General features: G+C 45.4%; 1 protein-coding gene across 4 annotated transcripts in view; it reads left to right on the top strand.

The window, feature by feature from the left end:
• LOC309700499 (uncharacterized protein C1orf21 homolog) overlaps positions 1 to 10,693 on the top strand; it is a 31,728-nt gene extending 21,035 nt beyond the window's left edge. For all 4 annotated transcript variants that reach the window (XM_082524058.1, XM_082524056.1, XM_082524055.1 and 1 more), the window contains 4 exons: positions 5,664 to 5,746; positions 6,775 to 6,842; positions 7,713 to 7,773; positions 9,158 to 10,693. In XM_082524058.1, coding sequence (XP_082380184.1) covers positions 5,664 to 5,746; positions 6,775 to 6,842; positions 7,713 to 7,773; positions 9,158 to 9,205 — 260 coding nt within the window. In that variant the 3' untranslated portion in view covers positions 9,206 to 10,693. The remainder of the gene's footprint in view (positions 1 to 5,663; positions 5,747 to 6,774; positions 6,843 to 7,712; positions 7,774 to 9,157) is intronic.
• The last annotated feature ends 2,157 nt before the right edge of the window (positions 10,694 to 12,850 follow it).

The following is a 12,850-nucleotide window of genomic DNA, read 5'->3' as shown; positions in this document are numbered from 1 at the left end:
TCAGTCGTGACCTCTCAGTCTAATCTAATACGGACATCTAATTAGCCAATCACATGGCAGGAATTCAGGGCACTGAGGCGTGTAGACATTTTCAAGATGTCCTGAAGTTCAGACTAATTGCCAGGGTGGGGAAGGAAGGTGATTTTAAGTGACTGTAAATGTAGTTGTTGGTGTGAGTGCTTCAGATACTGTTGCTCTGCTGGGATTTTCCGACGTGACCGTCTCCGCCGTCACAGAGATGATATGATTCGACTGGTTTGGCTGCTTTGAGCTGAAGGAAGGCAACAATAACTCAAATAACCACTCATTACAAACTAGGTGTGCAGAAGAACATCTCTGAATCCGTAGCATGTTGAAGCTTGAAGCACATGGGCTGCAACGGCTCCTGTGAGCTACATACAGGAAAGTGAAGCTGCAGTCTGCACCAGCTCACCCAGCTAACATTCACACATTCACACTTCAGTTGTTGCATGCAGACTGGAGTCAAACCACCAACTTTCCGATTAGTAGGCAACCTGCTCTACCACCTGAGCTAAAGCCACCCCAGGCTTTCTGACGCTGATGCTTTGAGTAGAAAAGCTCTATGTAAGAGCCAGTCCACACCGTACCCATCTTCCGATAGCTCAGATAGTCTCAAACTGGTTTGTTCGTGATGATGAATCTGATCCAATAGAGCAACTTTAGGATGCGGTAAACGTCATGGATGCAGCAGCTGTCAGGGATGTTTCCAGCAGTGTGCTGAATCTGTGCCATAAAGTATAAAGATGGTTCTGAAGCATTAGCAAGGTGTTGCCTAATGTGTTCCCACAGCCAGTGCTTTAGTTCAGTTGTAGTTAACTGTATAACCTTCCTCCGATAGTTCAGTGACTCCAGCTGAAATGTTAAACGGGCCTTGCAGTAATAAACTGTTTGAGATCGTTCTCTTCCTGCTTTTCATCATTTTATCCCTGCCGGCAAGATTTCTGTTCAAAATATCATAAACAATTATTTTTCTCTCTTCTCCTTTCAAAGCTGATAGTCATTTCATTGGAGCGATGGTTGGTGTGTGTGCGCCTGTTTAGAGATGAGGGTTCGCGTTCAGGTGTGAGTGTCACGGCCAGACCGATGATGGCTTGTAGCCAGGCTGGCTGAGAGGGAGGACACACAGCAGGAAGGACAGAGTGACATAGCCACAGGACAGGCCAGCGAGAGCTATGAGAGCAGACACACACACACACGCTTAAATAAGGCGATTTAAATGACTCATACCCAAACAAACACTGCACTCGCATGAAATGACAAATGTGCTGATTCAAAGACGTTTCCATTTCTATCTGCAATGAAACATGCTTGTGCACACACACACATGTGAACACACGCGCGCACACACTCTGACTGCTGGTATCTTAAGGTCAGCGCGGAGCGCCGCTCTGTAATCAGAGATGTGAACGACGTCCACATCACAAAATCGCGGCTTCTCAAAATAGTTCTTCCCTTTCATCTCTCCCCTCTCCGACGGGCTCCCTCCCTCTCACCCAAAGCGAGCCCAGCATCGATGTGACGAAACACCCATGTCATCTCTTGTGACACAGCGTGCCACGCGCACGCACGCACGCACGCACGCTTCACATACAACTCGCGCAGCGTGACCACTTTCTTTGCTCCTATCTAAATCGAAGCAAAGTCTGTGATGTGATGACTCTTGATTGGTGCAAGCTGGGTCACTTTGATCTGTCTACCGTTTATCGTCGCGTTCAGCTGCCATCCTGTGACAGAAGCAGAACATTCAAACACTTTAACCTCTCAGGCTGCAGCTAACCCAAATTATAATGCCACATGCTCCTCAATGCTTGCTTTAAAATTCCAGTTTAGGCTGATTTAGTGTAAATCCAGCAGCTGCTGCTAATTTTACCCCCTCTGTTCGTTTGTCTCTGCCCTAAAAAAACAGATTATATAGCTTGAAATTGATGCTGTTGCCCCTCTGCCATCAGGAGAGCAGAGGAAATAGCTCTTAGTACTGTTTCCTACAGTAGCACCGTATGCACTTGTGTTTACAGAGCAGACCTGAGCTCGGTGAGCCTGTGCTGTGTTACAGCGCCGTATGTGTGTGTTTGTCGGCATGTTCAGACAGGAGCTGCTTTGCTCCGACTCGTTTACATTCCTGAGACAAACAGCAGAAAAGGAGCTGGCATTTGTTTCTCTCGTCTCTTTCTCTTCATCTCTGCCAGCGTTCTCTCTTTCTCTCGCTAATTATTTCGGCTCTAAAGACACACGTGCGCGATGTAAAAACACAGGTGATCGTGGGCTTAAGCACACATCAGGTGAGGAGTTGGGCGAACCCTTCAGCCGGGTACGCGGGGGCACAGACGGACGTCACGCCGACAGACACACTGCAGAGAGAGCGTGGGGGCAAAATACAAAGTGTGTAAGAGATAAAGCCACTGGTACTTATCGCCTTCTCAGCTGCTTTATCAGTTACGAGGTAGTCAGCAGAGCTTGTGTTGTTGCTCAAGGTTAGGCGGGGCTCGGGGTTACGCAAATGTGCCGTACATATCATTTCACGTTACGGTCACTCTTATTAAGAGCTTGTCTAAAGGTCCTAAAACCATTCCAATGCGTCCCACATCACTGATCATTAATAATCATCAATAAACATGATAAACACATGGCTGGCAGTAGGCCTCATCATACTGGAACTGTACAGTGTGTTCACTTTGGTCTTTAAAGGCTCATTAATGTCATCTAAAATACAACAAGAAGCAGCCAGAGAGCACAAACATCCGCCCAGGCAGCTCGCTCTCTGGGCACTGTGTACTTTTAAGGGAATAGTAGAGTATCTTCCATATATTCATGTGCATATAGTACACATGTAGCATTCACTCCATCGGTTACACATTTAGTAATTGTACATTTATTGAAACGGTTCTAATCTGTTACTGTTATGTGTCTAAAAAAAGTCATAATAAAGTAACACGATCCCTGTGTGACATTCCCTGTAAGCATGTTGTCAGTGCAACATTTAAATAACTCAGGTCCTGACCTTCAGATCAGTCTGTTCACCATAAAGGAGGGTCAGAGGTCAAATCTGACATTTGAAATCTTACTTTTTATATTTTGACCATACAGGGAGTGCAGAATTATTAGGCAAATGAGTATTTTGTCCACATCATCCTCTTCATGCATGTTGTCTTACTCCAAGCTGTATAGGCTCGAAAGCCTACTACCAATTAAGCATATTAGGTGATGTGCATCTCTGTAATGAGAAGGGGTGTGGTCTAATGACATCAACACCCTATATCAGGTGTGCATAATTATTAGGCAACGTCCTTTCCTTTGGCAAAATGGGTCAAAAGAAGGACTTGACAGGCTCAGAAAAGTCAAAAATAGTGAGATATCTTGCAGAGGGATGCAGCAGTCTCAAAATTGCAAAGCTTCTGAAGCGTGATCATCGAACAATCAAGCGTTTCATTCAAAATAGTCAACAGGGTCGCAAGAAGCGTGTGGAAAAACCAAGGCGCCAAATAACTGCCCATGAACTGGGAAAAGTCAAGCGTGCAGCTGCCAAGATGCCACTTGCCACCAGTTTGGCCATATTTCAGAGCTGCAACATCACTGGAGTGCCCAAAAGCACAAGGTGTGCAATACTCAGAGACATGGCCAAGGTAAGAAAGGCTGAAAGACGACCACCACTGAACAAGACACACAAGCTGAAACGTCAAGACTGGGCCAAGAAATATCTCAAGACTGGTTTTTCTAAGGTTTTATGGACTGATGAAATGAGAGTGAGTCTTGATGGGCCAGATGGATGGGCCCGTGGCTGGATTGGTAAAGGGCAGAGAGCTCCAGTCCGACTCAGACGCCAGCAAGGTGGAGGTGGAGTACTGGTTTGGGCTGGTATCATCAAAGATGAGCTTGTGGGGCCTTTTCAGGTTGAGGATGGAGTCAAGCTCAACTCCCAGTCCTACTGCCAGTTTCTGGAAGACACCTTCAAGCAGTGGTACAGCAAGAAGTCTGCATCCTTCAAGAAAAACATGATTTTCATGCAGGACAATGCTCCATCACACGCGTCCAAGTACTCCACAGCGTGGCTGGCAAGAAAGGGTATAAAAGAAGAAAAACTAATGACATGGCCTCCTTGTTCACCTGATCTGAACCCCATTGAGAACCTGTGGTCCATCATCAAATGTGAGATTTACAAGGAGGGAAAACAGTACACCTCTCTGAACAGTGTCTGGGAGGCTGTGGTTGCTGCTGCACGCAATGTTGATGGTGAACAGATCAAAACACTGACAGAATCCATGGATGGCAGGCTTTTGAGTGTCCTTGCAAAGAAAGGTGGCTATATTGGTCGCTGATTTGTTTTTGTTTTGTTTTTGAATGTCAGAAATGTATATTTGTGAATGTGGAGATGTTATATTGGTTTCACTGGTAAAAATAAATAATTGAAATGGGTATATATTTGTTTTTTGTTAAGTTGCCTAATAATTATACACAGTAATAGTCACCTGCACACACAGATATCCCCCTAAAATAGCTAAAACTAAAAACAAACTACAAACTACTTCCAAAAACATTCAGCTTTGATATTAATGAGTTTTTTGGGTTCATTGAGAACATGGTTGTTGTTCAATAATAAAATTATTCCTCAAAAATACAACTTTCCTAATAATTCTGAACTCCCTGTATGCACACGTTCTAAGGCTTTTTGTCAGTTTTCATGACAAAATCATGAAGTTGACCTTGAAGGCCTCGATGGACACGAGCCAGGTTGTAAACACGACCCCGCTCTACGCCCCCCACAAAGTTTGATCACATGGCATTCAAAACTCTTCAAGCGATCGCGTTCGTGGACACAGTGAAAACCAGAAACAGAACCACCCGAGTGGAAGTCATAAAGGACTGTGATATTTGTTTATGGACTTAATGATAAGATCCGTAATGAGTATCGGCTGTCGTTCGTTAGTCTGCACAGTTTGCACTTGTGTGGGTTGACTGTGTGCATCGCGATATCTTGGCTGTTCTTGGGCTAATCATCGGGGCTCGGACGGTATCGGGAAAATAACTTTGGATGATTTATTGCCCTGAGTCTGAGCTGTGGGCTTGATTGAGGCCGGACGTTCTGGGCGCGGTGGTTGAACCGTGCAGATGGTTGCGCCGTTTGGTGACGGCCAACGCTCTTGCTGCCTCTGAGTTTGTCTTAACTGTCTTAACCGTCTAAGCTGTCCATGAAGCCCAGAAGCTGTTTAACTGATCTTAAATCCCCTGCAGCTTACTCCTCCTTATCGCCTCTTTTTCTTCCCCCCCCTTTTCGTCTCCTCTCATTTCACATACCCACTACTCACTTATTCTCCCTCGGTGTCTGCCCGTCGTTGCTTTCTCTCTCATCAGATGAATTGCTGTAGCTAAAATGGAAACTTGTGTCCTCCTGCTTATCCCTCAGCTGTCATCTCCACTTTTCAGTACACCCCATCAGGTCATAGTTATCAGATTACCTTGAACCAATTATAACAACAATCAATGGAATAGTCGCTGGCCATGTTGCTGTTGCAGCGAGGTTACAGTAAGGCTGACGAGCCGTTCTTAAACTATTTCTGAAAGGAATTTGGTCCCTGTTTCTTCTGATAAATGCAACTTATTGTTCTTTCCTCCCTCCTTTAATCATCCCTCATTCTCTCTCTTTCCAGACGAATACAAGAAGGGAGTGGAGGAGGTGAAGTACATGAGAGGGGATGAAAACCGAGTGAATGCACGCAACCAGGAGAACCTGGTGAGACACACAAACACGCACACACCATCCGCTGACAGCCTGTCATCGGCTCACAGACTCGCAGACCTTTTCCTGACAGTCCATCAGATGAGGCGAACAGACTGCTGTTTGTGTCCAGAGGCGGCTCCATCAGCCTGACCAGCCTGCACGCACACACACATTGTCTTAGTGCAAAAAACACACACAAAACTTGCCTCGCATGCAGGTAGAAACAACATGAGGCGTGTGTGGAATGTGTGGGCTGATCGCTCGGTTGGTTTCACTCCCTCCTGCAAAACTTTTAGGTCTTCAGTGGTGCAAAGACGTACTATATCGTGACTGGGAAAGTCATTCTGCTTCAGAAATTTGCAGAACAGCTTCCCTGTTACATAATAATGTTTGGATGCATTATTCCTCAAAAGGTGAAACTTGCAAAAACAGGTTTTTATCCTCTCCAGATCACTAACTGACTGAAAAGAATGAGCGTCATGTAAATTAGGTCTGCCTTCATATTCAGGTTCACGTTATTTTATTTTACCTGTAGGTAGTTTTGGTCTGCAGTCATGAGTCATACTGTCTCACATGCGCATTTTCAGTACAGACACACACAACAGATAAGGACTGTATTCAATGCAGTTTTATTTATATAGCGCCAAATGAGTTGTTGTAAGACACAAGCTGCGTTTTTACATAGCCCGGTCCGTCTGCCGTTTGCGGTCTGACCAGCATCCGTGTAGCTGCTTGCTCTCACAAAGTAATCCTCACTCAGAGACTCAGAGGTGGAAAATGCATGATGCGGAAACACAGCAGGAAACGCATGCATGGTGATCAACCTTCATCAGAGCCGATAATCAGTTTTATTAGGCATACATACATTATGCCTCTTTCCCGTGTCCCACGCCCGTCACGCAGTGCCGTCTGGGTGAGGATTGTAATTTGATAATCCAGGTTTGATGTGACATTTGCTTCCAGTGATGTAGCTGTTTGTTTTAAACGTATCTATCAGCTGATAATGAAAACTAATGGTGTGCATGTGCGTGCGTTTTCAGGAGAAGAGTAATGTCCAGCACAAGGGCAAACAGCAGAAAGAGGTTCCTGCACCAAACATCAAATCCAAGTAAGTCATGAGTAGCGGGTTTAATCTCGTAAACATGCAGTGGGAATAAATAATAACATCTATTCTTTATGGGCAACTTCGGTAATTTGAATGACAAATGTCAAAGGTACAGTTTGCTCACATTACGTAATATATTTTCTTTTTGTTTTGTGACAGAGGAAGCCACAGTTTCTCTTTCTGTTTCCACGCTGATTTCGTCTGTTTTCAACGTTCAAAATGAACTGTTGAGCCGGAGGTTCTTAAACTGTGGCGGGGGCCCCCTCTCAGAGCCATGCAGCCAGTAGAAAGGGGACCTAGAAAAATGTGAAATAATCTTGCGAATGAAAAATAAGCCGAAGTTATCAGGCTGAACGTTATTTCACTCGAATTCAAGCCGGAGCCTTTTTATTCTGACGAGTTCTAATGAAAACAAACAGAAATGATTACTGAAGCGCGTCTGAATCTGGCTGAACTGATGCGTTCATAAGCGGCTGCTTCCATTAAGTTGTCACCTCAGTATGTTAATGTTATGACGTGAAGCGAGCGATATTTTGTGTCTGGCTTTTGTAATCCTGCCTCGTGGCCGGCCCCCGCTGCGTGCATGTTGATGAGCCTCTGCGTGCGTACATCACGGCTGCTGCCGGCTGCAGTCTTTAGTCTTTTGCTGCATTAATTCTTTATTAAATGATCTTTTAAAATCCTCCAAACAGAACTGTTTCTCACACTGCGGTGAGGGATGTGTGTGCGTGTCTGTGCTGTATATGTGTGTGGGGGGGTTGTAATGGAAAATTCTCATGATGTATTTGTTGCCTCCCCCCTCCTCCTCATCTCCATCCTCCAACTTCCTCTCCCCCCCTCTCTAACTTTTCCATTTGTGTCTGTGTCTCTCAGCATTCACACGTCAGAAAGCCAGCAGGAATTTTTCAGGATGCTGGATGAGAAGATTGAGAAGGTGAGGAGGCCGGAAGTGGGGTTTGTTGGGGAGGGTTGCAGTGAAGGAGGGGCAGGGCATTTAAAATAACAGCTGGATCCTAAACCATTAAACATCTCCCTCACTGAGGGGGAGGAACAGGTGATCGCCACGGTGATGAGCGCTCGCTGCTCTTAGTCTGCCTCTTGAATTACGCTGCAAGCTCATAAACAGTCAGAAGCACCCAAAGTGAAATGAGTAATCCTCGATTCAGCTTCGCTATGACGGATTAAAATTTTCACCTCGGCCTTGAAACGTGGATGAGGAAATGTAGCTACAGCGTGAAGATAGTAAAATGTTGGTGTATTCGATATATTTCAAACATCTGGAGTTGATTCCAGGAGTTGCGAATAAAAGTTGCATCCTGGGACCTGTTTTGGTTGCAGCTGAAATCGGAGAGTACGTCCATGTAGGTTTTTGGTCACCGTGGTCTTTTTCAAAGGCGTTCCTTCTCATCCATCAGACCCCAAGGAGCCTCTTGGATGAGAGGTGGAACATTTTTTTAAATAACGTAAAGAAGTGCAGTCATCTTCGCTTTTAAACTGTTATGAAACTTGGAGAAGTTTGAATGTTCCCTGCAAATTATGAGTGACCAAATCACGGGGAGGTGCAACTGCCAGCAACCGCTCTGCAACCGGTCTCTAGGCCTGTGTGACGGGGACCTAAAATCAGACTGGATGTTGCCTCCAAACAGTCACAGCTATTATGGTCTGTGACTGCAGTGTGTGTAGTTAAAGCCGTGTTCCAGCCATGCCACAGATTTAATGCGATTCTATAAATCAGCTCTGTGACTTGTTTGACGTCAACAGAGAGCTACACAAATGAGAATGACGGCGAATGCTGGAGGAAAAAACAGATTTCCAGATGAATGATAGTGATACTTGCTGCAGAGTCTGATGGATAGGGTTACATGATGGATTTTTACTAGGCTGCTGTTTTCTTGTATAAATGCAATCGGGTCATAATATGTTAATGTGGCCCAAAAATAAAGCCCGTTAACAGAGCTTTAATTACTGTCTGGTGTTTTAATCAAAACATTATGAGTGCAATCTGCAAATCTGAAAAAAGAAAACATATCTGTCACATTAACGTTGAAGTAAAAGTCTTTTAATTTGAAAAGCATCATTACTATAAAGTAATACAGAGTGGAAATATTACAGTACTGCACTCGGCGTCCTTCTGAGGCATCCTGTGATTTCAGAGCTTTTTTGAGGAGAGTTGGAGAAGCTCTGCAGAGGAAAGGAGAGCAGCTAGTTTAGCCCACCTTTGAGCACTTTATCGGGTGCCTGCAGACTGATGGTGGTCTGTGTAAACGAGGTGGTGTAACAGGTGTCGGCTCTTCTCATAGTCATGCTTTTGTTTGCAGGGACGAGACTACTGTTCGGAGGAGGAGGAGGAGGAAGATGGGACATAGCACAGAGGCCCCCAGGAGTCACCCCCACAGAGAGCCTCACCGTGTGTGTGTGTGTGTGTGTGTGTGTGCGTGCGTGCGTGCGTGTGCCTGAGAGAGCGCTAAATCAGTGTTTGACCAATGGGGTGTTGACAGGACACTTTATGTTGGTATGATTTTGTGAGTTGTTGAACATGTGGCAAAGATAATACTTTAAATACAAGCGAAAGAGTGGGGGATGCTTGAGACAGAGAGCGAGAATGGCATAAAGAAAACTTTCTTCAGAGACTATACACAGCCCTCCTTACTTAGCGCCTCACCCCTTCAGGCCCCGGGTGGACAGATGGAGGTGGCGAGGGATGAAGTGACAGGCAGATGAAAGGAGGGAGGGATGGAGGATGACGCGGTGACGGATGTGCACACATCGCGTGAACTCGCCTCTGACGGGTTGGGCACGGCCGTTTCCTCGAGCTGGATAAAGGCGGCTTCGCAGGCCTCCATCTGTCCTCCTGTCTGTCTGTCTGTCTGTCTATATTTAACCTCTGCAATTGGACAAAAGAACTTCCCAAATACGGAGGCCCAGGAAGGAGGAACATGTTGGTGGGTGTCTCGAGATGCACGAGTGGAGAAGAAAGAGCGCAGGGAAGGAGATATCTAACACTACCAGGATCCACACTGAACTCTTTGGCCTGCCTGGCTACAGTCAGGCTGGCCTGGGCCGCGGCAGCCTGAGAGAACGGGTGAGGGAGGAAGAGGGAAGGCGGAGAAAGGGGGGAATATTTTGGGGATATTTTAATAAGAGAGAATATGGAGCGAGCTGGTGATTTGAAACTCAACTCCTCCTGCCTTGAAGTCAAGGACCCTGTTTTTGTTTTTTGTTTTTTATTCTGTTCCAGCCAATCATTCACTCAAGCCCTTCCCTTCCATGATGTTCTTTTCTTCAGTTTGTTTTACTCTTGGCTTCCATCGTAGTGTATCCTCATCAAAGCCATTATCGCCCTCACCGCCACAGCAATCAGAGTGAAGCTGCATAATTCACCGCATCTGTGTCTCAACCCAATCCGTCCTCCGCCTTTTACCAGAACCTGGCAGAGCCGTGCTAACGTGCACGTGCAGTCTATTCTTGTACATATGGTAGCACACACGCATTCCAGCACACGTTCGGCGTATCGATATGAGTCACTCAAACACATTAATGTGTTCTCCTCATTTCACCAGCAGACTGTCATGTGCATCAGTCAGAGGTGTTCCATGTAGCTCCACATTTCTGCTTTGGCTGAGTGTTCACACACGCGCGCACACACACACACACACACTGGCACTGAAGCAGCAAACTGGGCTGAGCGTAAGGGGAGGATGCATGGTTGCCGTGGAGACACAGACCTAATCACTTTTTTTTCTTTTTCTTTGATTTGTTTTGTTTTGTTGCTGTTGTCATCTTTACTGGATACTTACTGTTGTATTATTTTAAATACTTTTTTCTATTAAAAATAGAAAGCGCAGAAGCTCTGATCCTGTGTGTACCATGTTAATGTGCGCGTGCGCGCCCCCGCTACTCGGAGCAGAGTAATGGAGCGCCATGATGCCGGCAGTGCACTGAGGAGGGAGAAGTCAGTCTATTTTTCTGTGGTCATGCTGCCTGAAGCCATGCAGTCAGAGCACATTCATTCATAACTGCAGCGCTGTGCTCTGCCACCTGCTGGCACAGACTCAGTACTGCAGTCTGCTCTGCAGGCGTTCTAATAAATACATATAAACATATTTTGGCCATGATCAGCAACTTCGTGGGCACTCACATTTTTTTTTCTAGGTCAAAATAAATCAGTTAGATGTCAGCAATTCTCCAATGAGTATTCAAATCACGGCTCTTGAAATTATTTATCTATATAAATGTGAGCCCTCCGGGTGCATGAGCTAATTCAGCCCAACTGTCAAGCGGAGGTCAGCGTGACATCTCTCAAGCACAAAGATTATTCAAAGAGCTTCAGGAGGCAACGAAATCCTGCTTAAAACAACACGATCTACAAGCTTAATTGTAAAACATGCAGGGGGACACGACCTCGTCTCACATTTAAATCATATAAATATAAAATATATTTCAATCATATGCTCGTGTATCCCCTCAGACTTGATGTAGGAGTGTGCTGCAGCAGGCACACAGCTGAATGAATATCATTCATGCTGGTAAAGATGAACAGGGGTCTGTTGAGGCTGTGGTGTTGGCCTTTACTTCGCTGAAATTTTACCTGGAATCCTTTTTGATAAAAATTGTTGGGTGGAGTGGGTGTCAGTTTTTAAGCTCTCTGAAGGATGGTTTGATGGGGAAAATGTGATATCAGCACTAAAGCGATGGAGAAGTAGTGGGTGGAGGTGGAGAGGCAGCCTACGTGGAGGTGAGCACAGCTAAACAGGTGAGTGTCAGCTGTTTCTGTGCTGAAAATAACAGTGACGATACACAAATGCAGCTGTTGGTGGGTTACTCTATGCTGTTGCTCACCTTGGCTTGTAATCACCTGATTCTAAGACCCGGTTAGGGAAACTTCTGCCAGAGATAGCGGGCCTGCTTTCTTCTTCACATGCCTGTAAACCCCAGAGTGCTCCTGAGCTCGGCCTAATGTGCACACTTGGGACTGCGCGTATGATGCCTTGAGTGGGTAACAGTGGTAGAGCCGATCTCCTGGTTATGAAGGGAACATTTGGTGGCCCCGCTGTGTCTTTAATAGCTGTCTCTCTGTAACACACACGAACTCCTTCTTTACCTTGCATGACTCACTTGCAGGGGCGCATGAGGTTACAATCAGCAGCCGCTGAGCACATCGGCAGCGTGAAAGGCTCCCTGTGGGACGGCGCTCGCGGCAAGGCTCTCCCACACAGAGAAATAAAAGTGTTGGAGGCAGACACGGAGAGGGGGAGAGCGGGAGCGAGAAATTAAAATGAGGGAGTCGGGGAGGTGAGAGTGTAGGAGGGAGAGAGTGAGGAGGAGACGGATGTTGCCCGTTAACCTCAGACAGGAATATGGGCAAGAAAATGTTCTTTCCACCCTGACGTAAGTACCAATAAAGAGCCCACTCCTCCCTGCTTCCAGTGCGTGTGTGTGTGTGTGAACAGCCCAAAGTGTGAAAGTCTTTTTAAGGTACAACATGTTCTTGGCTTTCTGAGTGATTTAAATCCAGATTCTTAAAAAATATTTGAGCTAAATTCACTTTCATGAATTAAAAGTGGAACGACACTGCAGTGACTTTAAACTCCCCCTAAAAGCCTTAAAACTTTAGCACCTCCTGAGAAACACCAACAACTGAGATTTAAACCCACTAATTAATCTGAGAGTGACTCCAGGTCTGCTTGTGTTGAGTTTTCTTGGTTGGATGATTTATGTTTTAATCCAGATTACAGATGTAGACTTAAAAATTCCACAAGTTGTAAAACAAATGTTCAGATTTGGTCATCCTGGGATTATTAGCATCAAAGGAAAATAAACTGACAGGCAGAAATAAGATACTCTGATATTTGGATCGCCTGAAGGTGTCTGAGGAAGGCTAGATAGCTTTTAGAAGATCTATATCGATTAATTTTTAATAGGACAGAGAGCAGAGTGTAAAAAAGAATCAATTTAAATCATAAGTTTTAAGACTGCCGCACTCCAACGGGCCTTAAATTTGAGATACTGTT

This window comes from Aulonocara stuartgranti, assembly GCF_965226115.1.
Source record: "Aulonocara stuartgranti genome assembly, chromosome: 23".
In the NCBI taxonomy this organism is placed as follows: Eukaryota; Metazoa; Chordata; class Actinopteri; order Cichliformes; family Cichlidae; genus Aulonocara; species Aulonocara stuartgranti.
The sequence above is the reverse complement of the archived record's forward strand: the minus strand, read 5'-3'. Positions and strand labels throughout refer to the sequence as shown.